Below are 27,568 nucleotides of genomic sequence, written 5' to 3'. Positions count from 1 at the left end.
TGCTGGCCTCCCCTGCACCAACCTCCCCCAGCCCATGTCACCAGCCGCACCTCTACGTGGCACCCCACCATGACCTCACATCCTCAAATGCCAGGCACCAACATTTCTGCACCGGGAAGGGAAGGGAAGTGCACTCCTGGGAACCGTGCTGAATCTATACATCATGGAGGGAAAACGGACATTTCTACGATATTGTCTTCCTATCCACGACCATTTATTTAGGTCTTCTTTAGCGTCCCCGTAAAATTTTGTTTTTTTTTTTTTTTGGCATACATTCTGGCACATTATTTCTTCAATGTACCCCCAGGTGCTTCAAATAAAATTCAAAGCATTAAAAAAAAAATGAAACTGGCATGACTGTAACAGAGAGAGACTGCCAAGTTCCCGTGAATCTTATGATAAAACAGGAAACTTCAAAGACACTTGGGTTGGGATGGGGACAAAGCCCCCCCATTCCCCAGGCAGGAAAGCTCCACGTCCCCTCTAAGAGGAAACGGGTGAAAAGCACTGACCTGGCTAAAACGATGGGAACCAAGGAGAAACCTGTGCGGTCCCCCAAAGTGCACGCGAACGAGCCTCCCCAGCTCCGAGCACAGAAAAGCTCCGTCCCTCCCCTCCAAGCGCAATAACAGAACCACACGCGGCTGGGCCCAGAATGAGGCTCGGAGACCTTAAAATGGCCGGAAATAGTCACTGCTGTACCATGAGTAGCATCTCAGCAAAATCACACCTCGGTGTCTCACGGAACTTTCGTAATTAAGGGAGAAGCAATACTAACAATCCAAGCTCACTTTAATGTGGGAAGTTCCTCGAAGCCGAGGGCCCCCCGCCCCACATTTCCGTCCCGGCCCTCAGCTCCCGGGAGGCCCTCGCCACCTGTGCTGCTCTCACAGCGGGGGCAGCGGCCACGGCAGTCCTCGTGCAGCTACAGCGACCACAATTCCGGCCACAGAACCCCGTGTTTGATCTCAGGCTTCGACCCAACTGAGATAGGCTCTTTTTGGTGACACCATCCTGCAGTGGTCTAAATGTTCCAAAGGACAGACTTGACATTTACAACAATAATAAAATCTTGGGTTTCCTTTAACTGAACAGATGTTCTGCCTTTTACGGAAAGCTCGGCAAACTCAAACTTGTAGGCCTGAAAGGGTTGAGCCCGAGTGATGAATCTCTGATAACATCTCCGAATGCCCGGGAATGATTCTACTCCCCAGTTTCCACCTCGGCTGAGTTATCACAGCCCCCACCCAACCACCCACCCACCCAGTCATCTCAGAACCCACTGAGCCAGGGAATATCCCCAAATTCCTCTGTCCCCCCACCATGGCCTCAGGCGCCCAGGCTCCCCTGCACGGACCCCACCCTCTCCACCCCCAAGCCTTTCACCGCCCCCACTCCCACCAAACCCTCCCTGGTGGCTCTGCCTGGCCCAGGTGAAAGCCTGGGTCCTCCGGGAGCCCTCCCAGCCTGCCCCGCTTCCCCGAGGGTGTTGTGTGTACCCTCACCAGGCGGGCCACACCCCACTCCCCAGGGCAGGGATGGGGGTGTCACCCACACAGCCCCATGCAGAACAGGGCTGGCTGCCAAAGGGGCGGTGGTCCACCCTTCCCATTCCAGGTACTTTTTTTTTTTAATTTACTCATTCATTCATTCGGCTGCACGGGTCTCAGTCGTGGCACGTGGGATCTTTCGCGTGCGGGATCTTCGTTGCAGTACGTGGGCTCTTTAGCTGCGGACCGCGGGCTCTTAGTTGCGGCATGCATGTGGGATCTAGTTCCCTGACCAGGGATGGAACCCGGGCCCCCTGCACTGGGAGCGCGGAATCTTAACCACTGCGCCACCCGGGAAGTCTCCAGGCGCTGTCTTGATGATGATCGATTGATTGAGTTGCTGCCATTCGCATACAAGTAATGAAGAAACGCCAGATTTCGCTCCAAATCTGTAGCAGATGTCGCCACGACTGGCAGACAACTGTAAACCATTCTGAAGGACAGCCTGCCTTTTCCCAAACCAAGGCTGCTCGGGTTATAAAGAGCTTTTATCACGACCACAGGGGTGGGGGCGTTCGGAACAGACACAACTAGAACGTGGCTCCCGGGGCCGAGCACACAGGTGATGGCTGGGAAGGAGCTCGAGGAAACTTCCGGAACACTGGAAGTCCTACGCTCGACCCGGGCTGACAGGTGAGCTGTGGACATTCACCAACCTGCTTTCCTAAGGTCTGTGCACATGGCTGGGTGCGGGACAAAGGCCACCCACCACCCCCGTCCCAGCCCAGCCATGTGGTCTCACCCTGCTCCCCGCACTCAGCCCACACTTGCCCGGCTCCCAGTGCCTCCCCACCTGCCTCCCCACCCCACCCCACCCCCGTCCACACGTTCCCCCCCACCGCCCCGACCCTCAGCCAGGCCCAGGCTCCCAACTCAGCTTGGAGAGCATCCTCTCCCTTCCAGCTCGGTCACCCCCATTTCTGATGTTCCCCAGCCCCCATCCCAATCTCTCTAATACATACATACACACACACACACACACACACACACACGCACGCACACGCGCGCACTCGGCCTATAGGAAGGTGGTAATTAACCCAGAGGCCCCCGGCAAGCTTCCCGAGCAGGGTCCACATTTCAAAGGTCAGGGAAGCAGGGACCACATTTCAAAGGTCAGGGAAGCAGGTGAACAGGAAACGGTCGGGGGCAGGTTTGGGGGGGGGGTGGAGCAGGAAAGAAGAACTCAGCTGCAAAAGATAAAAAGAAAATGAGGTCGTTTGTTTCCGACACCTTAGAGCACAAAGAACCTTAGGACGCGGGCCTCCCGGGCTTCAGGAAACAGGGAGATGGGCTGGGGGGCTGTCCCCTGCACGGGGGGCTATAGCCCTGACACGGGGCCACTCAGGCCCCAGGGCAGGCAGGAGGGCACACTGGCCATGCTGAGGACAGGACCGAACCTCCGTTCCGGGAAGAGCCTGGGCTTGGTAGCTACTGGAAGATCTGGGGGACAAAGGGTCAGAACCTGACCCAGGCCCAGTGCCTGCAGAGGGACCCCTGGGTGTCAGTCAGGGCAGCCAACCGCCCCCAAGGGCTACTCTGAGGGTCCCGACCCAGCTGACCTGGCCCGTTCCAGGAATGACCGTGTGGCCCTAATTCCCACCCAGCAAAGGGTCACCCCCAGCCCAGGGTCACCCCAGGGATGATATCAGATTGTCACCGAGCCCCCCACCTTGCAAGTGGTAACCACCAGCGCCCAGCCCCCAGCCCAACACCCACGGGGGACCACAGACTCAAGGGGGCCAGGCAGAGGAAGAAACACCTGCTGTGTGGTCCCCACCCTCTACCTTTGCCCAACTTACCCTCATGACCCCCTGCTGAGGGAGGAGCTAGCTTATCTACCTTTTTTAGCAGATAAGGTGTCCAAAGCACAGGGGTCACCAAGGTCACATAGCAAGGCCATGCAGCATGCAGTTGGCAGGGGTGGGGGTGGAGCCCCGATGCTGCGCTGGGCTTCTCCCTCCACCACCTCCCCTGCCCCAAAACCCTATGGACTCCAGACTAAATCTGTGTGAGGGGACAAAGCCCCAAAGCAACAACAAGTACCTCCAGGAACATTTATGTTCCTCACACAAAATCCCTCGATGAGAACGGCCCGGGAGCTTACTCTGACCTTAGGACTCAAACAGGACGCTGGGTCATCCCACACGGTCCTCGGAGAGAGAGAGAGGGCCGCCGTGCAGAGGTGACAGCTTGAAGAAGCCACCCCAAAGCGAGGGAGACAGTGAAAAGCAGTGCCCGCGATGTCGTGTGTCACTCTGGGCACAACCCAGCTCGCAGGACAGTCAGCGCCCTCTCTCCCCAACCTGTCAAGGCTGCCTAGGCAGGGGGTGACACAGGGGCACGTGACCACCAGTCTCAAGGCTCTGAGAAGTCCCGCAGTGAGAAACCTAGTTCACTTCCTAAGCCCCAGGACTCCCCAGATGTATCTGATCACAAGTAGTTTCTACCCTTGGCCCAGGGGATACGTTTTGAAAAACCTGGGGTCCTAGGATGTTGGTGATCTCAGCTCCGCACCCTCACTTTCCACCCCGCAGTTGCCTCCCCCGCCTTTCACGGACAAGGAGGCTGATGGCCACCGAGATCCGGGGCTCCCTGGGGAGGGGGGCCTCACTCACCCCCCACGTGCAGCTGCCACGAGGAGCCCCTCCGGCTGTGGCCAGTGGCTGCCAGCCTAGGTGGGGAGGCTTCCTCCCTCTGGTTACGAGGAAATCGCTTACAACACACCACCCGGGACACAGACGACCCAACAGTCTCCAAGGCATCGGTCCACACTCCACGACCAACGCAGCACAGAACCGGTGACCCAACTGACTGGGACCCCCAGGCCGAGTGTTCGCATCCGGCCCACAGGCCACCCAGAGCTGGTTCACAACTACTGTTTGGAGTCCAGTCCAAACACCAGTGAGGGGAGGACACATCCCACGCCAGGGCCAGTCAGCAGAGACAGATGGCCTTTCCCCAAACCGAGTCCATTACCGTAGCCCATCGGTGGTGGAAGCCGGGGTCTACGCAACACTGCACAGCGGAGATTTTCCTGCAAGGGAAAGCGCTTCTCCATGAAAGCCATTTCCCCCATAATTATGTTTTAATTGGGCAAATATATATATTCCCCTGCAGTGGCTGTGCAGGTGCAGATAGGGCTGGGGGGGCCGGAAGCAGAGGCCCAGGGGTCTGAGAGGGAAGGAAACAGGTGGTGAGGGCTCACCTCAGGCACCTCTGTCTCTCCCTCCCTCCCCTGCACCCACAAACACCCCGACACGCACACCCACACATGCACTCACTCTGCAAGCCCTAATTCAGCAACGGCGGGATGTTACCCACTCAGTGATGCCTAGGACAAGTTTTTAGGGAATATGACATTTGATTTATGTCTGCCCATGTGCGTTCTCACTAATTAGAAGGTTCAGGGCAGAGCAGGAAAAGTATGTATTTCAGAGTCCCAGTTTGACTTGCCAGAAACCAGCCCATTCCTAACATTCTTATTTTCGACAAAATATAGCATTCTGATTACATACCATTTCGGTTCCATGGCTCCTGGCCTGCCAGGCTCCCGGGAGCGGCCCAAGGCCACGGCAAAGATGGTGAGACAGGTCTTGGGATGGGGACTGACTCGGGCCCTGGAGGATGACAATGCCTGTCCATTCTGGCAGAAGGCAAGTCAGTGGCTTTCAGCCGAAGGCCCAAGGCCCCAACCTAAACAGGCCCCAGGTGGCACCCCAGGTTTGTACAGGAGGCGCGCCACCCCGGAGAGGGGTTCTCACGGCACTGCCCCCTCCAGGCCTGTTTCCTTGTCAGCACCGAGGGCTCAGCGCCACGCTTGTTTAACTGCACTGTGGCTCGTCAGCCAATTCAAAATAGCAATGAAGAGGTGGGCACTGGAGCCTCAGTCTGCCCACTGCAGTCCCTGTATGACCCTGAGAGCTCCCCAGGCCCTCCTGGCCTCAGCTTCCTCACCTGTGTGATGGGGTCTGATGGCATCCCGCCCCCACAGAGGCCGGAAGGATTCAATGAGTCAATCGATGAACATCTCAGAACCTGCCTGGTGCACTAAGTTTCCAATAAATGTGAGCTATTTTCATCTATCACGTCTAGAGATGTCTGTCTTGGGTGTTCTAAGGCAGGATGTATCGACCAAAAAATAAAGATTTTCGTTAAATGCAGGCCTCAAATAAAGTGATCCATAGAGGTCGTTCTTAATGGAGACCAGCATCAGAACTGCCCCAAGTGCAAGCTCTCAGGGTCACTTAGCTGTCCCTGGGAGTCAAGCAAGGAGGAACTTCTAAGGGTACTGTGTGTGCGCACACGTGTGTGTGTGTGTGTGTGTGTGTGAGCGCGCACATGCCTCCGTGCGGTTCACAGCTCCCCCAAGGAGCACACACACCCCGTGTCTCAAGTAACGAAGCGAGAGGCCAAGCAGCGGAGGAGGGCCTGAACCCCCTGGGCTCATGGTGATGCCCCACCTGGTTCTACCTGGCTCTCCAGCCAACTCTGCATCTGCACTGTGTCCTGGAGACCTGCCCTTGGCACAGGACTGGTATTGGATACAAGACAAAAAGAAGAGGAAAGGGGCCGGATCGACGCCTGGTAAGAGAGACAGTACCAAGTCCCAGGGTCCGCAAACGCAATGCAGACACAAGAATTTAGCGCGAAGGCCACGCGGTTAACTCAAGGACTGGGGACAAAGGTGCAGGCTGCTGTGCCTCTAAGTCCCAACCCTCAAATCCCCCCCCACAGGCAAGCAGACCGCCCGGCCTCCGGCAGTCAGCCAGGGCCTCTCACCAGGCTGGCACGGACTGGTCATTTCCACCGAGGTGGGGGAAGGTGGGATCGTCCCACCTCCCCCCATGCCCACTGGCAAGGAAGGCGGCGTGTTCCCCGTGTGGTTACAGAGACCTCATTGTTCTGCCCCGCAGAGAGGAAACTGGAGAGGTGAGCTCAGAATGCATTTTGGAATCAGCAGAAAAGAACATCTGGGAAAGGAAACACGCTTCAGAAACAAACATACCTTTGTACCAGCTTTTCTTTAAGTGTAGCAAAGAAATAATGATAATAAGGACGTGCCAAGCTGACCATCATTCACAAAATCTCCTTCTTTTGGGGCAAAATGGGGAGGCTCTGTTTTCCAATGATCTTCTGCTCCAGGAAAAGAGCCGCCACCTGGGTGCCAGGACCCAGAGACTCCCCCAGGAGCCAACTCGGGCTCAGGACACCTAGTCCCACAGACAGAAGGGGACAGACGAAAACCATCAGATAAAAGAAAACTCAAACCTCTCGCCCCCAGCCCCTGCTGAAGCTTCTCAGGACGCTGACATTCTCTGAGGAGCTGTCAGTTTTCAATTCCACATATTGATGTGAGTTTGCGGGCTGCCTGTGAAGTCCAGCGCCGAGGACCAGCACACTGATTATTTCTGGAACCAAGCTGGGCATCAGGTCTGGAGGTTCATAAGAACGTGAAGAAGCCCACGATTAGGGTTTCGCGGGGCCCCAGCTGAGCTCGTGCAGCACGCTGGGGACCCTGCAGACAGGTAGGCAAAGACGGAGCAGGTTTCACCAAAGGGAAAACCTGGAGGAGCCCCCCTCCTCCCCTCCCCCAGCCCCTCGCTCAGTCCCTGGGCCTGGATGCCTCTCACTTCCCCACATCTGACCACAGCACGTGATTCAGTCACACCTGATGTCACCTGGTCCTCATAGGAGGTGGGGCTGCCGTCACCCCGTTTTATGGACCAGGAGAGTGAGGCACAAGGTGACCAAAGTCACACTCAGCCAATCAATGACGAGAGATCAAAGCGCTCAGGTTCTTTCCACACTTGAAATCCGTTCGTTTTACCTCATGGGGCCATCAAATGACCCCAGAACTCGCTGCAAAAGGGCTAGACACCAGGGCAGCATCCAGACAGGGGGAGACCGCCCCCTGAGGCACTGCCGTGACCGTCCCAGGAGGATCGCGGCCCCTCGGCCTCTGTCTGGGTCCCCTCGTGTGTCCCAGGACAGCCCCTCTGTCCTCGGGCAGCACAGATGCGTGCTGCAGCCCGATGCTCCGTGCCCCTCCTTCTCAGGCAGAGAGAGCAGGGCCCAGAGAGCGGGACACTGCTCCGGAGGGCGAGCCCGAACCGGCTGGTGGCCAACAGCGCCTCCTGCTTCTCTCTGGGGCTCCCACCCCGGGTTCCCACCTGCCGGGGTGGGCAGGGAAGGCAATCGTTCCTGTGCACCCATCTGTAGCCACACAACAACCCCAGAGCCCAAGTCCACGCTCCCTCCCCCCCCCCCCGGGGAACCCTCCTCACAAGGACCACCTGGGCTCTGGGGGGGCCTCAGGGGTTCTAAGCGTGGAGCTATATGCCTCCTGCGTGATGAAGCCTTGAGTCTGGGGGTGGAGGGAGGGGGCGCGTCCCATCACTGGGTCACTCCACAAACTCATGTTGCCCCTCAGCTTCATCAGTGACCACGGAGATGAGGCTGACCTCCCTGCCTCTAGAGCTGGTCGGAGGAGTGGAGCAATAGCCCTCCAGAAGGTAAACATTTCAGGGAGAGAGGCCGCCGTGCTTTCTCGCAAGGGAGACCGATCCAGAGGAAGACGGGGTCCAGGGGGCACCTCCGGGGAGCAGGCGCGGGAGGGAAGGCCCTTCACAGCCCTCACCGGTACAGTCACCACTGGCCTGGGCCAGCCATGAGGACGGAGCCCCTGCCTGCCTGTGCTCATCCGGCTCCCAGGGGCCTGGTTCTGTGCCGGGCACATGGGCCAGAGGCAACAGCAGAGTCAGGAGAGCCGGGAGCCTCCCAGGTCAAGGAGGAGGCCGGTCCCACCTGAGCAGGTGCAGAGGGCAGGTACGGAGGGAGGGCGGGGGGCTCAGGGCCGCACAGGAGCAGCGGCTCCACCCTGAAGGTAAAGGGCGCTGACCGTCCACATCCCAGAGAGGGGAGCCACAAGGAGTAGGGACCTCAGTTTGAGGGTGAAGCGCCAGCACCTGGCTGCCTCGTACGCCTTCAGCGGGGAAGGTGACGGGGTAGGAAGCGGGGGCGGGCAGGCCAGCGATGCTGGGGGGCTGGGAGGGGGGGATGCTGGTCAGCCGATGAGAGAGGAGACCCTGAGGGCCGGTCAGGCTGGCTCAGGCAAGAAGGAAGCAGGGTCTCCGACAACATCCTCTGAGGAGGGAGAGGCAGGGGTTGAGCTCCTGGCCGCACCCTCCTGGCCATGCCTCTAACAGAGCACAGGTTCCAGGAGAGACGCTGCCCTCAGATACCTGTACCTGCGGCCGCAGCCCCAGGGTTCCCGGCACCCACCCCACCAGGCTTCCAGCTCCAAAATAAATGCCGGATTGACCTCGGCAAGGAAGCAAGTCCAGGACTGGAGCCATCAGGCCACTCGGGGCAATGAACGCAACTCAACACTCACCTTCTCATCAGAGATGGACTGAGTGGGCCGAGCTGAGACGGTTCCCACCAAGCCACCTTTCAGCTGGAGTTGAACCTGATTCCAGAATCCCCTGAGGGCCCTCGCCCCAGAGAATAACAATTATGATTGCCGTAGTAACCCTAATAGCTAATAACTACTGAGGGCCCACGGGCACTGGCCTCACCTCTTTGCATCCTCAGGTGTGTCTATGTGGTGGTAATTACGATTACCCCCACACACCCCCCAACAGGTGGGGAAACTGAGGCCAGAGGGGTCGCTCACTCGTTCGAGGCTGCAGAGCTGGGAGCGAGCCAGCAATGTGAACCGAGCCAGAACAGGTGGGAGGGGCCTGCTGTGCCCTGGGATTCCAGGCCGGGGAGGCTGGGCGGGCAGCCCCCAGGGCCCCCAGGCTCGCGGCTGGGATTCCTCCAGCAGCTCCCTCAGCTGTTCACAGCAAACCGAAGGTGGGGGGGAACGACAGGGAAGCAGGCCGGGAGCTCAGTGTGTCCTCTGTCCAGGGGTGCCTGAGACAGCGGGTCTGCTCGGAGGCCAGCACTGGACACGGCTGCTGGAGGGGACAACACATCACGCCACATGTGCCACGGTGGGGTGACCTTCCCGAGTGTCCACTAGGGACCAAGCTGGCCTTAGGTGCTACGGGTAGGCAGGGGCAGAACGAGGCCCACCTGTCCTCTTCACATCTACAAAGAGTGGGCAGGGGACACTTGAACCAAATGTGTCCCTTGGTGTCCCTCACCACTCACAGATCGGAACGCGTTCCTAACTGGGCACCCCCCCATCTGCGTCACCACCCTGCTCTGCTGACACCAGCTAGGGAAGTCCGGAAAAACCCTAACCCTGTCCAGTTCCCTACTGAAAATCCAACATCCCCTGAGATCCCAGCCATCCAGAGACCTTAAACCTTACTGCAGTGAGATCAGACTAGTGATTACACCCCCAGAGTTTCTGGAGAACTCTCTCTTCACAGGTCCAAAGTCCCTAACACGACCCTCTAGGCATCCAGGGCTGGGGGGCGGTGTGGGGGGTAGGGTCCCACCTTCAGCCACCTTCCATCCTGGCAGGGCAGGGCACTGGGTACCTAGACAAGAAGCTCCAGAAAGGCCGGTGATGTTAAGACACAGGAGGCCGGGGGAGAAAGGCTCGCCTGGCAGGTGCTCTGAGTGCATCTTCTGGGATCCTCGTGGGTGGAGCAGAGCAAGGGGGCTGCCTGAAGCCCAGGGCCCACCTTGCAGCCCGACCTTCCTGGATCCTGGAGCAGATCCCGCTTCATCCTCCAAATCAGTTATTCCCAGTCCGGGCCCACAGCCCAAGGGGCCACGCGGTGTGCTGGCCCCAAGAGGCACTTTCACGGCTGAAAAGCCAAATGGAAACTCCCCGGTGAGAGGTTGATGGAAACCTTGCAAGCCCCAGCAGCCCGGCTTGGTGATCGTGAGTGTCTGGGATCAATAAGGAGAAAAGGTTACTACTTCACAAATGTACTTTCCTTGGAAGGATAAACTCCTTCAAAATAAAGGGGAAAGTTTTAAAAAGCTAGACCTGGTAGCCAAAAGGATGGAAGCTGCTCTTCGGCTCTGGGCAATCCTCTGTACATTTTGAACCGTTCAGTGCTCCAGTGCCTTCTGAAAGGAGGTGCGGGGCGGGCTGCCTCGAGGGCAGATCACCGCCTGCACCATGGTGACCAGGACCCTGCTCTCCGGGCAGGGGCACACGCACGGGTCCCCTGGACCGCCCCCAGCCCCGCCCCGGCAGCTAGACAGCCAGCATCTCAGCCCTGTGAGCTGACACTCCACTTGGAGAGAACTCTGCCAACACTGACGACGCCGTGAAAGCCGGCACAGACCACCCCCCGGCGGCACCCAGAGCAAGCGGTCAGCAGTTCGTGGGTTCTGGGCAGCCTAAGAGCTGCAGCAGGGAGCCAGGCAAGGACCCAGGCTGCAGTGGCCACGACCGGTGTAAGAGCCTCTTGAAAGGGAGGGCAGCAGCGGGAGGCCCACGGCGGCCGGGCTCGGGAGCCGCCCACCCACAGTACAGCACGGGCCCCGGGAGTCAACCAGGGCTGAGTAAACTCATGCAGAGACCCGGGCAGTGACAACGCGACTGGAACAAGCTTCAGATGCTCAAGGGCGCGACCCTGAAGGGGCAACGTTCTCATAAAAAAAAATTTTTTTTTTTGGATGCGCTGCGCGGCTTGCAGGATCTTAGTTCCCCGACCAGGGATCGAACCCGTGCCCCCTGCAGCGGAAGCACAGAGTCTTAACCACTGGACCGGCAGCAGGGAAGTCCCAGGGCAATGCCCTCTTAATGCTTAAACTCCTGAAAGTTCATCAACGATATCGTCACTCAGCTACCTACTCTGTAGTTGTAACTCAAAAGCACAGAAACCTTTTTTAGCATAAAAATGCTTGTACCACTATTTCTACGTGTTTTGCATGACTGAAAACGTTCTACAGTTTTTTGAAAGACGATAAAAATGACGGGTGAAGGATGCAGGCGCCAGGCCCCACTGTCACGCCTCAGTCCGGGCTGCGGAAGGTGGGGAGGTGTCACGTGGACACAGGACATCGCAGTCCCGTGCGTTTAGGATGCACTGGGTTTCCTGGAGTAGAATAAAGGCCAGCTTTATTTGCTGCAGGCCATCTTAGAATCCAGACCTCAGAAATATGGGCTCTAGAGGGGGGAGGGGGGTCCCACACTTGGCCCCAGAAGCCTTTTGTCATGTAGCAGGACAGCTGTTTCACAATCTGGGAAACAAAGCCAGGCTGGAGTTTGGGATGCAGGCGGGAGCTCGCAACGCTGTAGATTCAGGGGCCGGAGGAAGTAAGGATGGGAACTATCCGCTCCCTGGACAGACAAGGCCTCGGGAATCTTCAGGCAGCTACGCTGAGCGTCCACTACACACCAGACACCAGGCCAGAGGCAGAAGGACGAAGATGAAGACTATCTGTCCCCCAGGCCCTCTCAGGCTGGGTGGACCATGAAGGGCTCTGGGCTCCAAGGAGATGGGTCTGCCTGGAAAAGTGCTCACCCTGGACAGCAGAGGCACATCCTCAGTGGCAGCATGGAATATTGGGCCAAAACATTCCAACTCTGGACACCACGAAACCAGTGTCGTGTTTCTTAGAAAGGGAAGGATATGATGAAACTAGTTTTAGAAAAATTAATCTGGCCAGAGTGAAAGATAAACGGGCAAGGGGAAGGTTCTAGAAAGCAGAGACCAGCTAGAAGTTGATGTAATCCTCCACCTGGAATCTAGTCCTCCATGGGGTACTGTGGAGGCCCCAGGGGGAAGCCTCAGAGCCGGGGGGTCTGGGTGAGGGAGGGAACGGAGACAGGCCTGAATCTGGACAGCAGAGGACGGACGGTCATCAAAGTGCTCCCCGCTTCCGGCCTGAGTAAAGAGGAATCCAGCGGGGCTAAGACGGACGCCTGCCGCACCCCAGTTCCCCGCATTCAGTCTCCTTCGGGGAACCAAGCTCACTCTGGGGAAAGTTCAGAGAAACGGCCTCCCCCACAAAGGCCAGCTGGAGAACACACCTTGACCTACAACCGGCTTGCGGGGAGGACATCCCCTCAGCTCCCATCGTGGACAACGCCTGCTCCTTCCAGGGCGGAGTCCCAGGTGGCAGCTGTCTGCGCGCGGCAAGTCTGGAAAGCACCCAGGCCCCCGGGGCTCAAGTGTGCGGGCCGGGGCCATGCACTCAGGTGACCTTGAATGCCCACTGAGCAATTTCCTGAGAGTTTTGGGGACCTACCTAGGCAGGTACCGCCTCCCCATCTGGGTTAATAGAGGGTACAGCCCAGGGAAGAAATTATTAAAGTTGCTCACACTTTGCTCTGGAATGAACGAGGGGAGGGGAGCCATCATTCACGCGGTAATTATATTTGCCTCTGGGCAAGCGCTGGGATTAGCTGCACTAGAGCCTGTTTCCTGAGCAGACGCTGGCGTGAGCCAGGGAGCAGGCGCGTCCCAGGCAATCCAGCATACACACCGCCCCTGAAGCACACGCCACATGCCAAGAGGAGCCCAAAATGCGAAGGCCAGCTCCGCGGCAGCCACAGGTGGATTTCCTTCACAGAGACCAGCCTGCCTGGTCAGAGGCCACTTCTGAAGTCCAGCCCTCCGACACCTGTTGAATGTCACCGTTTACTGGCCCCGGATCAAAGGATAGAACCTCACAGGCTGACTCTGAAGTTTATCCCCAAAGAATAAATGCACAAGAAGAGTCAACACAGTTTTTCAAAAAGAGCGACGAAGGGGTAATTGCACAGTCGACCTCAAAATATACTATGATGCTATGGAAATTAACACAGCAGCAGGCTGGTACAGAAAGACAGCCACAGGTCAAGAGAGCAGGACAGAAGGTTCCAGAATAAGGAGCCAAGCACCTGCGGACACTGCAAGTTAAAGAGTGGCATTTTAAATGAATGAGGACGGGACAGGCCATGCCATCAACTCCCTATCCACTTACGGGGGAGACAGTTCAGATCCCTACCTCATACCATATTCCTCCTTCCAACCGAAAAAACAGAATAATGTCTGAATATAAAACAACAAAATAATAACAGTCTTGGAAGAAAATAAAGGAAGATGTATTTATAGTCTCGGGGTAGAGAAACAAGGCATGGAACCCAGAACCCATAAGAGAAAAGACTTGAGTTTTGTTACATGAAACTTTCTAATGTCTTCGTCATAATAAACCACCAGAAACAAGGATGAAGGACTAGCTACAGATCAGAAGAAAAATCTGGAACAAATATAATAAAGAGTGAATGTCCACACCAAATAAAAAGTTCCTACAAATCAATAAGAAAAGGATAAGCAACTCAACAGGAAAATGGGCCAAGGATAAGAGTAGGCAATTTGCACATAAGCCAGTAATGAAGGGACGTGCAAACCAAAATGTGTTATAATTTTTAACCAAATTGATTTTTAAAAATAGAATCTGGTGATTCCCAGCACCGAAAGGAGAAGGAAAAGTATGTACCCTCAGAGATGCCTGGTAGGGTATAAATTGGTGCAGCCTTTTTGGAGGAATTTGTCAGTATCTTTAAAATTGTATAAATGGGACTTCCCTGGTGGCGCAGTGGTTAAGAATCCGTCTGCCAACGCAGAGGACATGGGTTTGAGCCGTGGTCCAGGAAGATCCCACATGCCGCGGAGCAACTAAGCCCGTGAGCCACAACTACTGAGCCCACATGCCACAACTACTGAAGCCCATGCGCCTAGAGCCCGTGCTCCGCAACAAGAGAAGCCACCGCAATGAGAAGCCCACGCACCACAACGAAGAGTAGGCCCCGCTCGCCGCAACTAGAGAAAGCCCACACGCAGCAACGAAGACCCAACACAGCCAAAAAACAAACAAATAAACAAAAGAACACATGACCTTAACTCATTTAAAAAAGTATTGTATAAATGAACATACTCTTTGACAAGGAAGGTATCCTACAAAAATGCTTGTATGCACGTGCACAGATGCATATGCAACGTTATTCACTGTGTCACGCCCTGTAATAGCTATGAAGCCTGGAAAAACTTAAGTGCTCCGCAACTGGGTAAAAGCCATGAAATACGGTGTGCCCGTCCTACAAAATACTACTTAGCTTTTAAAAATACGAGTACACGTTCAAAACAAAAATAACACGCTAAACTACGTGCTGAAGGTGCGGTCATCTCTGACCAGGACACTGGTCTTCCCAGAAAGAGGTACCACGCAGTTAAGGGTCTAAGCTGTTTATAGGTATTCATGTAGGCCTTGCATTTTAAAATACACATTTTTGTAAAAGAAAGTGGCCAACAAGCACGTGTGAAGATGCTCAACATCATAAGCCCCCAGGAAACTGCAAGTCAAAACCACAGTGTGGCACCACTTCACACCTGCTAGGCTGGTGAGGACCAAACAGAGGGAAGATAACCAGCGCTGGCCAGGATGGGGAGAACCTGGAAGCCTTGTGTGTTGCTGACGGGGATGTAAAATGGTGCAGCTGCCATGGAAGACAGTTTCACGTTCCTCAAAAATTAAACACAGAGTGGCCATGTGATCCAGCAATTTCACTTTTCTGGGTATATCCCCCGAAAGTGAAAGCAGGGACTCACACAGATGCCTGCACACCCGTGTTCACAGTGGCATTTCACAATAGCCAAAGGTGGAAACAACCCAAGTGTTCAGCAACAGGTGAATGGATAAACAAAGTATTAAAATAAGCCGCACACGAAAGGATAAACATCATGTGAGTCCCCAAATATGAGATACCTAGAAAAGGCAAATTCACAGACACAGAAGAGAAGAACAGAGGTTACCAGCGGCTGGGGGTAGAGTGAGAACTGGGGAGTGACTGCTTAATGGATACAGTTTCTGTTTGGGGTGCTAAAAATTTTGTTTGGAAACAGATGGTGGTGACAGTCACACAACATTGTGACTGTAATTAATGCCGCTCTTAAATTGTATACTTAAGGGTGGGAAAAAGCAGGCCGGGATGGCAGAGCTGGGGGCTGCCACAGCCTCAGGAGGCCACACTCCAGACCTGAGAGTGCAGGGTCCCAGAGGGGTAAGGGTGGAGCCGGCTGGGCCTTCGGGGAAGCCACACGGCCCAGGCCCAGCAGAGAAAGGGCAGTGGGGCCCGGGGGTGGGCAGATGAGGCACCTCCTGGCTTCAGTTTAACCACTAGAAAAACTACATGCAGGCAAACTGAAAGCACCGAAAAAAATCTATGTTGAATCAAATACCAACCAAGGAAATAAGAAAATACCCAGCAAGTACAGTATCTCCCAGCCCTGCAAAAGGGCTCACAGGCGATGTCACCAGGACAACTTCCCAAGGTCCTGGGCAAAAGAGATCCTGAGTCAGGGGGACAGAGGACAGCGGACATGTGACCCTGGGCACAGATACGATCAGACCCTGAGGTTCCAGCCCCAGGCAGCTGCCACCACTGCTGGAGCCTGAGGTCAACACGCCCACAACACCCCTCCCCTCTCCCAGTCCCCCACTGGAAGATGGTGTCTGGACTCTGACCCTCGGACTCTTTTAAAAGGAAACGGCCGCCTAGGGCAGGACTCCCCCTGCCACCACGTCCTTCCCATGATGGCCCGCCTCAGCTTCCTCCTCACTGAACCCCAGCCAGCACCCTGCAAGGTACACGCCATCGTCCCCATTTTGTGGATGAGGAAACTGAGGCCAAGAGTTAGCAGACCACCACTTCCTGAGCTGAAGAGAAAGCAGAGAGCAGCCCGCAGCGGCGGGTGGGCCCAGGGGGCCGGCTCTTTGTGCCTCTGCCGCCCACAGCTGTCAGCAGCGCTTGGAACCACTCTGTCACCAGGATGCCTGCAGAGCAGAGAGGTCACTGCTTCCTGCACAAATGTGTCCCAGGCCCAGCAGGGGAAGGGGCTGCACGCGGCCCCCTGCTTCCGTCAGAGGCTCCCCATTCTGAGAGCGTGGTAAGTGACCAGCCCAGAGGCCTCATAAACCGCAGATGTCCAGTTCCTCCCAGGGCTTCTGTAATTATGAACATGGCACTAAGTCCACCTCCCAGCGCCCCTCCCCTGCCAGAGGCCAGCCCTGGGCCCTTAGCTTGTCCCCTGGCCCGGCTCTCCCAGCTCTGAAGCTAATTTGCTCATGTCCCCGGCCCAGCTTTAAACAGCCTCCACTGTCCAAACCCCGCAAGGACAACCGGCTCCCATCCCGTGGCCACTGGGAGAAGTACTCAAGCAAGGTCAACCCATCAGCAGGTGGACGGATGAGCAAATGTGCTCTCTCCACGTGACGGAAGGCTGTTCAGCCGTGAAAGGAGCGGAGCAGTGACAAGTGCTACAGCGTGGACGCACCTCGAAAGCATCCCGCTAAATAAGCCAGACGCAGAAGGCAGCACAGCCTATGATTCCCTGGATACGAAGCGTCCGGAACACGCGAGTCCACAGAGACCCCAATTCGTGGGATCGGTGGATGGGAAGTCGTTGAAGTTATGGTTGAATGGGTACAGGGTTTTACTCTGGGGTGATGGAAATGTTTTGTATCTTGACAGAAGGGGAACTTTCACAGCGTTGTGAACATACTCCATGCCACTGAATGGTATACTTTAAAATGGTTAATTTTATGTTACATGATTTTCACCTCAATTTAAAAAAAAAAAAAATCAATTCAACACGTTTCCCCTGCGTTTCCTATCCCCCTCCTCCAACTAAAGTCTCCGGAAGCTTCCATCGCTCTCTGGACCATGTCCAGACTCTGCAGCACGATCCGGCCTCTTTCAGCAGAGACCCGCCAGTTCTCGAGGACAGGGCTCTGGGACTGAGCCCACCTCTCCCAGAGCTGCACAGTCAGCTTCTGTTTGCCTTTCCGTCAACCGGACACCCCGACAGCAAAGGCCCGGGCCTCCTCTGCCATTCCGTCCCATTCTCTCCCCAGGGCTTCACCAGGCACCAAGAGTAGCAGCAACAATAATAAGACCTGATACAGGCACGCGTCAACTCACTGAACTATTGGGAGGAAGTATTGTTATACCCATTTTACAGAAAAGAAAACTAGGGTACACAAAGGTGGAGTCAGCTGCCCAAGCTCCCCCGACAAGCAAGGCTCTGCCCACACTGTTAACCACCACAAGAACCCTCACCCAGTGCTGCAGCGATAAACAAGTCAGACAGCGGGCTAGAGGTCCAAGGTCCCACACAGTAGAAAAATCCGGACTGTGTGATAATAGCTTCTAGACCTTCCAGGCAGAAAGATCAAGGACCCCATTACACAACAGGCACTGCAGCTCTGCCACCACCGGTTCCTCACCCGGGCCAGGAATGGTGCTAAGGGTTTCCCAGGCAGCATTTAACGTTCCGGACCATGTTGGCTGGGGGGTGGGGGGACCAGGTGAGGACACAGAATACAAAGAAGCTAAGTAAGTTGTCCAGAGTCAAACAGGTACTGAGCCTCTCGACCCAAGTGGTCTGACCCCAAAGCCCCCGCCCTCGGCCCTGGCAAGCCCACGCTGCGGGGTAGGAAGCCACGCTGAGTCCTCACCTAACTGCACACACCCCCATCCCGTGTGCAAATTCTGCTAAATGCCTGAGCGGTGACACAGTGCAGCTGAAATTAAACGGGTTCCAAATATGACGGGATCTCCACAGCAAATGCTGGATCATGTGGGTACACTGGGTAAATTCTTGGAACTGAACGGGAGGGTTCAAGGCACGTGGGCCCTGCTTTGGGAAGCAGAGGGTCCTTTAGGGGAACTCTCAGCGGACTCTCCGCAGCAATTAGTTAACTCAGTACCCACCTGCCGGGCCCTCCCCGTGGGCCAGGCAGTAAGCATCTGCAGTAACCACCCAGGGGGCAGTCCTGGAGCAAGTTCTGTGCGGCTAAAAGGGAGAGGCCTGAGCCGTGGGGCTGGGGCAGGCCATTCCCAGCACCGGGACCACTAGAACAAAGGCATTTCCGTGGGCTCACCGCTTCAAATGGCAACAGGAAGCAATCAGGAAAAATAATTAGCTACCAACTTACTGGCTCCACTCCGGACTGTGGCATAAATCTAACACAGAGATCAGGGACATGACATGTCAAGAACAGTCAAAAGAGTTCTGCAGCAAGATCCCTCCTTTTCGTCCCATTTCAGGACCAGATTTCCACATCAGCCGGTGCTCTAAAAACCTCGCGTCGACATGCTTTCTAACGTTAAAATAATCGAGTCTGTTTCTGCCTCCTGCACAACTGAACTCCACAGATGTGATTCCTTCTCCTTGGGGGCTCGAACCGCAGGACAGGCACTGGAGCCCAGCAACATCACCCCAAAGGTCCAGGAAATCCAAGACTGCAACACAGTGAACATCAACGCAGCCGGCTGAGAAACCCCACCTTTAAAACAAACATCTTCCCAAAAAAAACCCTTTTGCCTCCGTGATCCAGGCATTTCCGGAAAGAGAAGGAGCAGGGTTGGCCTGAACTACCCAGATACTGTCATTGTTTTGTCGTCACCTTGTTTTGCTCGTATCAGACAGGGCCAAGAATGTAAACACGTTCCGGAGACACAGGCAAATTTGGGGTGAAACCGTCAAGAGTCTCCGGGCTTGGGCTGGGAGGCGAGAGGACTTGAGGAAACTACCCCCTCTCCGCTCCCCAAACCTCAATGGAGGGGCCGCAGCGCTGGGAATGTGACCACAGAGCCAGGCCAGGACACCTCCCTGCAGTGTCCACACTGGAAATATTCAGGGAGACAGCTGTTTGCCTTAAAGAGGCCCAGACAAAGGGACCGGAGCCGCCCCCCACCCACCCGCAACTGCCCGCAGCAGAACAGCAGCCTGGAGAGCACAGGACTCGCACTCCCGTGTCCACTTGGCCAGCCACACTCCAGAAAAACAAAACACTCACGTCGGAAGAGAATGATTTAGGTAGCGAGAGGCTTGCTTCAAAAACCACATGGCAATCTCCAAATTAAAAGAACATGTGTAGCTTTTCACAAGGCGCTTCGTTTCCTGAGTCCTCCTGACCTCAACTCCACCCCTTGGGACACACCAAAAGTTGGAGAGAAAGGTCTCCAGTCCCCGATCTCCCAAAGGTTGGGTGTCCAGCTGAGGCCCCACGCTGCGCGCTGGGACCACGTCACCCCGAGGCGGCCCCACGCAGCCGGCGCCCGGGGTGGACACCGGCCGGGTGTCACTGTTTGGGGCCCCAGCGGCCAGACGGGTCGTCCGGGCACCTGGCAGGTGTCAGTCCGTTTGGAAACCGACAGCAACGCAGGCGAAAGGGGTAGCGCCACAGGCCAGGCCGCCCGGCGCCCGGTTCAGAACTTTCTCTGCAATTTAAATCAGTTCCCGGAGCTCGCAGGCCGGCCGCGCGGCCATCGGAAACAGGGTCGGGAAGGAGTTCCCGACACAGGACGGCAAGGCCTGCCTCCGGGCCGAAAGTCCCCGCTCCGTGCGTGCCCGCGGGCCGGGGTCCCCCCGGTCCCCGCACGGCCTCGGCCGGCGGGCTTCGGGCGGGCGCACTTCCGAGCGCGCCCCGGGGGCCGGGCAGGTGAGGACCCGCCCGCGCCGCACCTGGCGGGGTCGACGCCGCCCGCGCGCCCTCCTCGCCGGCCAGGGACGCGGGACTGGACCCGGCTTCCCCGGGAGGGGCTCGGGCGGGCTAGACAAAGGGCCCGCGCGCAGCCCCCGGGCAGCGGGCGCGGCAGGGGGGCGGCGGGGACCCGCGGCGCGCGCCCCAACTCGCCCCCAACTTCCAAAGTCGCTTCCGAGGCGGCGCCGCGCACTTGGCCGCGGGGCGGCCGAGCCGCCCGGGCGGCCGGGCCATTGTCCCTCCGGCCCGCGCCCACCTACCCGCGGCGGGGGCCAGGCTGCAGCAGAGCGCGAGCAGCAGCAGCAGCAGCAGCGGCGGCGGCCGAGGCCGGGGCGGCGCTGCCTCCATGTTGTCCGGAGCCGGACGGGCCCGCGCCGCGCTCACTCGGGCTCCATGGCGCGGCGGCCGCGGCTCCTCGCGCGGCTCCGGGCGCCTGCCGCCTCCCCCCTCGGGCGCCGCGGACCAGGACGACGGGGGAGGAGGCAGGAGGCGCGGGAGCGGAAGCCGCTCCGCGTCTCCGCCCCCCGCCGCCGCCGCCGCCGCCGCCCTCCCGCGCCCCACGCGCCGGCCGCGCCCTCCAGCGGGCGCCCCCCGGAGCCGCGGCGAGGCGGCCGCCGCACGAGGTCCCCGCGGCTCTGCCTGGGGCCCCGGCCCCCTGGGGCCGGCCGCCGGGGCTCCGCGGGGGCGCGGGGTCGGGCGCCGGGTTTGCACCCCGCGGGGCCCGGGGGCCGATCAAGTCCCGGAAGCAGGTGTGTTACCTGTAGAGCTGCCGGGACCGGGCTTGACCGTTGGGGAAACTGAGGCACGGGGGCGGGGCGTGCGAAGGGGGTTGCCCGAGAGCACACAGTGAGGCAGTTTCTGGGCTGGAAGCCAGGGGCCCCGAGCCAGGTGCCTGCGCTTTTCCGCGACCGCAGCCACCCCGGCCAGGGTCCAGTCGGGGGCGGCCCTGCGACACCTGTTCACACTGGGGAGGGCGACCGCGAGTCGGTGCAGGGCAGGGACAGAGGCGGGTGATGGAGAGTCAGGTGGGGGCTGCACGGGCTGGGAAGTGGGGCGGGACGGGGTGGGGGGTTGAGGTTTTATTTTTAAACTAAATGTGTACCCTAGACGTTAATTATGGTACTCGAAGGCCGAGCGGTAGACACGTTGTTCTTCCAAATATGCTTGTAGGCGGCCTCTAGGATGGCAGACCTCACCTTTGATCATTCAACAAGCCCGGCCACCCCCGACCCATCCCCCCCCTCCCCCGTGCCCACCTAAGCGTCAAGTTCAGCCACTGAACCCTCAGGGCACGGGAAGGCCTGGGAAGGGGCAGCACAAGCTCTGGAACCCATAGGCCCAAGTTCAAACTTTGGTTCTGTGGCTTCCTAGAACTAGGTGTGCCCTTGGGTAGGTCCAAATATAACCTCTCTGGGCAGACTTTCCTCCCTTATAGAACAGTGAGAACAATGCTTACCTTGCAGGTGCTGAGACAACTATAGGCAACTCACATGAATAAGCCAGTACTACATGGATGCAGGCATTCTTCACGTGTTTGTGACAACTTTACAAAGCAAGTGGTCAGGCAGATTGTTTCTGGCCCATGGGGTTTATATTGTAGGGAAGGAGACAAACAAAAACAAAAAGAAGATAGATAAATTTAAAACCAAAACAAACAAACCAAAACACCATTAACAGACCAAGGAAGGCCCCAAAACATGAAGCGTGTTGCGCTGCAATGTCTGGGGAAATTCTTACTTAGAGGGGTAGGGACGTTTGAGCTACCACCAAGGAGTGGCATGGGCAGATGGAGTAGTCAGAGAAGCCAGCTGGGGCCGGTGCGTATCAGACCTGGAAAAGGAGTCAAGAATTTATCCCAAGTCAATGGGAAGCCATTTAGGGGTTTCTGTAGCAAAATCCTTTCCGATTCCTTTCTCACACCCTATGCCCAACAGCAGCTGCACATCCTATTGGCTCTACTTTCAAAATAGAGACGGACTCTTAACACTTCTTATACCTCCAATATCACCACCCCGGTTTGGGTCACATCTCACCCCAGTGGGTCTCCCACTTCCAGCTTTGACCTCCTTCAACCTAAACTCACAGCAGCCAGTGAGTCTGTCAAAACAAGTCAGCTCACATCCCTACTCTGCTCAAGAACCTGCTATGGCTCCCATACCAGTTAGAATATAAGCCAAAAGGCGTTATGGCACCTACAGGGCCTGATCTGGCTACATCTCTCCCTTTGTCTCCCCAACCTCCTTATGCACTCTTCTTCCTCTCCCTCACCCGGCTCTGGCCACGGTGGCCTTCTTGCTGGTCCTTATGCACACAGCACACACTGCTGCCCCAGGGCCTTTGCACTTGCTGGTCTCTGTGCTGGAACTCTTTTACCACAGTTACCCACATGGTTTACTCCATCACATCTTCAGCTCCTCAGCCAGACCTTCCCTGACCCGCTTTGGAGATTGCAAACCACACCCCCTCCACCGCCCATCCTCACCAGCACTTCCTGCCCCATTTCTCTGCTTCACTTTTCTCCTTTGCACTGACCAACATCTGACATACTAGTGTTTACTTATCTTTCTTCCTTCCACAAGAACAAACTTTCACTTGTTTTGTTCCACGTGTATCCCCCAAGCCTATACCAGGGCCTGGCACATAGTAGGTGCTCAATAAATGTTTGTTGAATGACCGAGTGAACTGGAAAGTCCCAATTTATGTTTATGTAGGGAGCACTCTGGCTTCTGAGTGGGGACAGGACTGTCAGGAGGGAAGAGAGGATGCTGGGGACTGATCAGCAGGTGGATACCATGGTAGCACCCAGGAGAGATGGCAGCTTGGATGGGTAGCGGTGGGGGGATCGTGAATGGCAAGAAGGCACTGGATTCAAGATGCTTTAGGAAGAGCTCATGGGACTCGCTAAGGGCACTGGCTGTGGGGATGAGGGGAAGGGGGCCCAGGGTGGCCCACCATAGGGGCTCTGCTAGGGGACATTTATTACAACAGCTGGTCCAAAGTTCAAGTCAAGTTTCTAAATCTGAGAAAGGATGTGGAGAAGATGAAGACCCTGTGCTCAGTTATGCAAATGATTAAAAGGAAAGTGAACCAAGAATATAAACTGACAGACATTGAGATTCTTTTTTTTTTCAAATTTTGAACATTTTTATTGTACGTAGTCACTAGTTCTATTACACCCCAGTTAATTTCAGAAAGAAGTAACTACCCTTGCATTTACATTTTTTTAATCTTTTAAAAATATTTTACTTTTGTACAATTTTTCAAGGTAACTTTCCATTTACAGTTATTACATGGGATTCTTTTTTTTTTTTTTTTTGCGGTACGCGGGCCTCTCACTGCTGTGGCCTCTCCCGTTGCGGAGCACAGGCTCCGGATGCGCAGGCTCAGCGGCCGTGGCTCACGGGCCCAGCCGCTCCGCGGCATGTGGGATCCTTCCAGACGGGGGCACGAACCCGTGTCCCCTGCATCGGCAGGCGGACTCTCAACCACTGCACCACCAGGGAAGCCCAACATGGGATTCTTTATTCTCAAAGAGGGAGATAGAAAGCTTGAGTCTCAGAATGGGAGAATTCAGTAAATACGGAAGAGGCCATTTAAGTCAGGGAATGGCTGGGCTGGCAGCATCTCCTGGGGTGCCCCAGGGTTTCCTGTGGGATGTCAGCTGTGCAGGGGCCACCAGAGATGCCCTGAGAGGGAAAGGACTGTGCCCCGGGTCTCAAGGCATCAGAGCGATAGCCCAAGTTGCCTGACTCTGATCAGAGCTTTGAGAAAAGCTGTTTGCAAAGAACAATGAGATTGAAGCACTATTTGATTCTGCAGAATTCTAACCTCACAAGGGCAGTAATTTTTAGACTCTTCACTAATGTAAGAAGCAACCAGAGAACGTGCTAAGCTTCCACTTCCCCAGAAGGCTGCCTGTCACAGATCATCACGCTACCACACTTTTCTTAGGCCGTGCGTTTGGAAGTGTTCACTCTCAGTTCATTGCTCAGATGTGAGTTCCATCACAATGAAGCAAGGGGGGGGCTCAGCACCTGTCGGATCTAATCGTTTCTGCGCACAGGGGCTCAATTGGGTTCCATTTAGGGCCCATCAGAGGTTGACGTCTCAGCCCCATGACACTTGGGGAAAAGTGCCTCTTTGGTTTCCCTCCCAAGCTGGAACATGCTGACTCTGGTGAGTTATTCTGGGCATGCGAGCCCTCCCGCCCGGCAGGCCTGGCCGCTGTGGTCAGAGGTGTGCCCCGAGCTCCAGCATTTCCGGGCCCTCTGAGCCTCAGGCATCCTCCCGAGGGCAGCTCAGTGGAGGCGCGCAGTGGGAACGTCCACTGACTGGCCATCCTTCAGATCCCCACAGACCTCTCCCTGCAGTGGCACCAGTGCCCAGCATCTTGCACCAGGAGCAGGCAAGGAAGGGCTGCCATCGGTGTGCGGTGGTGGGCAGTGCAAAGGCTTAGTAGGTAGCGTTCCTGGTTTCTACGGAGACAGCTGGGGTGTGAAGGACACAGGTGAACCTCATTTCTGCGAGCCTCAGTTTCCTCATTCATAAAATGAGAATGATACGGAATTCCCTGGCGGTCCAGTGGTTAGGACTCCAGGCTTTCACTGCCCAGGGCCTGGGTTCAACCCCTTGTCAGGGAACTAAGATCCCGCAAAGCCGCGTGGCAAGGGCAAAAAAAGAAAAGAAGGAGGAGGAGGTCACCCTGGATTATCCAGGTGGACCCTAAATCCAATGACATTGTCTGATAACAGAAGAGGAGAGGGCCATGCAAAAATGGAAGTAGAGAACAGAGGGATGCAGCCACAAGCCAAGGAATGCCTGGAGCCCCCAGAAGCTGGAGGAGGTGAGGAAGGGTCCTCCCCTAGAGCCTTTGGAGGGAGCACGGCCCTGCGGACACCTGGATTTCAGGCTTCTGGCCTCCAGATGGTGAGAGAGGACCAGCTGCTGTCTTAAGCCCTCCAGTTGGTGGTGGTTTCTCATGGCAGCCACAGGAATCTAACACAGTCCTTAATCTTCACAAACTCATTTTTCAGGGAAGGAAACTGAGGTCAGAGAGGTAAGGGCTTGTCCAGGGGTATCATCTCCAACTTATTTTATATGATAACGGCAAAGGCGAGTGGTCACAACAGAGGCCATGTGGCCTGTGGAGCCTAAAGTGTCTACCCACCGGCCCTTTATGGACGCGTTTGCCCACTCCTGCTCTAGCGGGGTGATACCCATTCTAGAGAAGGTAAAGCAGGGCAAGAAGGGCAAGGGGTGAGGAAGGCTTCCCTAGGAAGGTGACATTTGTGCAGAGACCCGGAAGAAGGGAAGGCCCGTGCAAAGGGCCCTGAGGCACAGTGAGGGGCCAGAGGGCCTGAGACAGCCAAGGTCAGAGAGCAGCAGGCCAGCTCTGCAGGGTCTTGGGAGCTGCCTCCTCTGAGTAAGCTGGGGGACCATCAGAGGGCCAGGAGCAGAGGGACCATGGGACTCGATTTCCATGTTATAGATCCTCTGCTCCTGTGTGTGAAAGAGACTGAAGGGTCAGGAGAGGGACCAAGGAGGCCGGCTGAGGGGCTGCCATTCACTGAGACGAAAGCGTTGGTGAATGGAAGGGTGTGGAGTCCCACCTTGAACTTGTCTAGTTGAGATTCTAGTAGACTTCCCAGTGGGGGAGTAGCGTGGGCAGGGACCAGGCTTTAGGGAAGAGGGTTGGGCTGGGCTTAGAAACATGGGAATCTTCAGTATTTAAGGCCATGGTCCCAGAGGAACAGTTACGAAGAAAGAGATTCAAGGGCTGAGCGTTTGGGGCCCCCCAAGCTCAGAGGTGAGAAAGACCAGAAGAGAGCAGCTCCCAGGAGCCAGGGAAGACAGTGATTGGAGGGGAAGGGCCACGTGTGGCGCTGCCAGATGAGTGGGATGGGCATGGACACGTGTCCACTGGACCTAGTGGGCGGCCCATCATCCTTGACCTTGAGGAGCTATCTGGAATTACGTGGTGGCTTGCAAACACCTGGCTTTTATTGAGGCCAGGCATACCACGTTCACTTAGTTGAACACGCAGGACTCCACAGGGCAAGGCAGGAAGACCTTTCCCTGCACCTGGATGGACACCTGGGCCAGACAGGTGTGCGGCTGCCTTCTAGTCCCAGGAATGGCGTCAGCCCGGGAGCTGCAGTTCCAGCTCTGGTTTAATGATGAAAACGGAAGTTTATTCAAAGTGACAGCTTCTCCCCTCCTCCAGCTCAACTGGGCTGCAGGCAGGGGAGCTGCAGGCAGGGGAGCCACAGTGGGGGAGGGCTAGCTCCGCCTCCCTCTCCTACTCCAGGCTGGGGCTGGGGATGGAGGGAGGGCCGGAGGGGACTGGGACCCTGTAGGTTAGGGGGATCCTGAATGTTGATCTTTCTCTTTGAGGCTCTTTGTGGGACCTTAGATATTTCTCAGGTGGTGCCTGACCCCCAGGACATAACGCCTTTGGCCAGTCGTCCTGGAAACATGGCTACCTATCCAGTTCCACGGCTGGCAAGGCAGCTACAGCACTGACCTTGGCCTTTAACGTGTCAGGCATGGAGCAAGCAGCAGACCCACGCGCTGTCCCCCACCCGGACCACAGCTCCAGGGAACGTGTGTTCGCCTGGTTCCTCGAAGCCCCTCTTGCCAGTCTCGGGTTGAAGGGGACGCTTTTCTGCTCTCAAGGTGGGCGGTGGACTAATTAGGGTGATTCGCCATCTCGGTTTGCCCGAACTGAGGGGTTCGCAGAACACAGAACTTTCAGAGCTAACGCTGGGAAGGTCAAGGCAAACAGGAGCGAGTCCGTCGCCCTCGGGCTGGAGGAATCAGGCTCTCCTCCGCAGGACCCTCACTCCAAGCACGTGGAGGGCCAAAGTACAGGGCAGGCCCGGCACTGTGCCTGCCACTTAAAATGATAAATCATTCTCAATACATCAATGCCATTATAAAAAAAAAAAAGGTGGAGGGATTTTTCTGGATAAAAAGAGACAAAAGGGGGCTTCCCTGGTGGCGCAGCGGTTGAGAGTCCGCCTGCGGGTGCAGGGGACACGGGTTTGTGTCCCGGTCCGGGAAGATCCCACATGCCGCGGAGCGGCTGGGCCCGTGAGCCGTGGCCGCTGAGCCTGCGTGTCCGGAGCCTGCGCTCCGCAACGGGAGAGGCCACAGCAGTGAGAGGCCCACATAGCGCAAAAAAAAAAGAGAGACAAAAGGGAAATCCTGATGGATCATATCCTGCTTGAAAAAATAACTCTGATGATATTAAGAATCATGAGTGGGTTTTTTTTTTAGATGTAACAAAATTCTTCTGTTCGCTTAGGAGAGTGCTCTGAGGAGAGCTCTTCCGAACTATTTATTGGAGACACATAACACCAGGAAGGTAGTGCCACGTAGAACTTTTTGGACCCCTCTGGGTTAGAACAAGGTGACGGAGACGCAGCCCCAGGCGAGGTCTGCAGTGGGAGGTCGTGTCTGGGGGAGGTGCCCACACAGCCTGGACTTGGACCCTGTGCCGTTTGGGCAACGACTCCCAGGCCCACGTACCTGGGCCGAGGTGCGGGGTGGTGAGCGCCAGGGAGCGTGTC

At 56.5% G+C, this 27,568-nt stretch overlaps 1 protein-coding gene across 3 annotated transcripts in view; it reads right to left on the bottom strand.

Moving 5' to 3' along the window:
• LRP5 (LDL receptor related protein 5) overlaps window positions 1-20,438 on the bottom strand; it is a 109,098-nt gene extending 88,660 nt beyond the window's left edge. For all 3 annotated transcript variants that reach the window (XM_082845372.1, XM_082845373.1, XM_082845374.1), the window contains exon 1: window positions 20,258-20,438. In XM_082845372.1, the coding sequence (XP_082701498.1) occupies window positions 20,258-20,345 (88 nt within the window). In that variant the 5' untranslated portion in view covers window positions 20,346-20,438. The remainder of the gene's footprint in view (window positions 1-20,257) is intronic.
• Window positions 20,439-27,568: the final 7,130 nt, after the last annotated feature.

This window comes from Leucopleurus acutus (assembly GCF_964270905.1).
Source record: "Leucopleurus acutus genome assembly, chromosome: 8".
NCBI classification, from domain to species: domain Eukaryota; kingdom Metazoa; phylum Chordata; class Mammalia; order Artiodactyla; family Delphinidae; genus Leucopleurus; species Leucopleurus acutus.
Note: the sequence above shows the minus strand (reverse complement) of the source record. Positions and strands in the feature narration are given on the sequence as shown.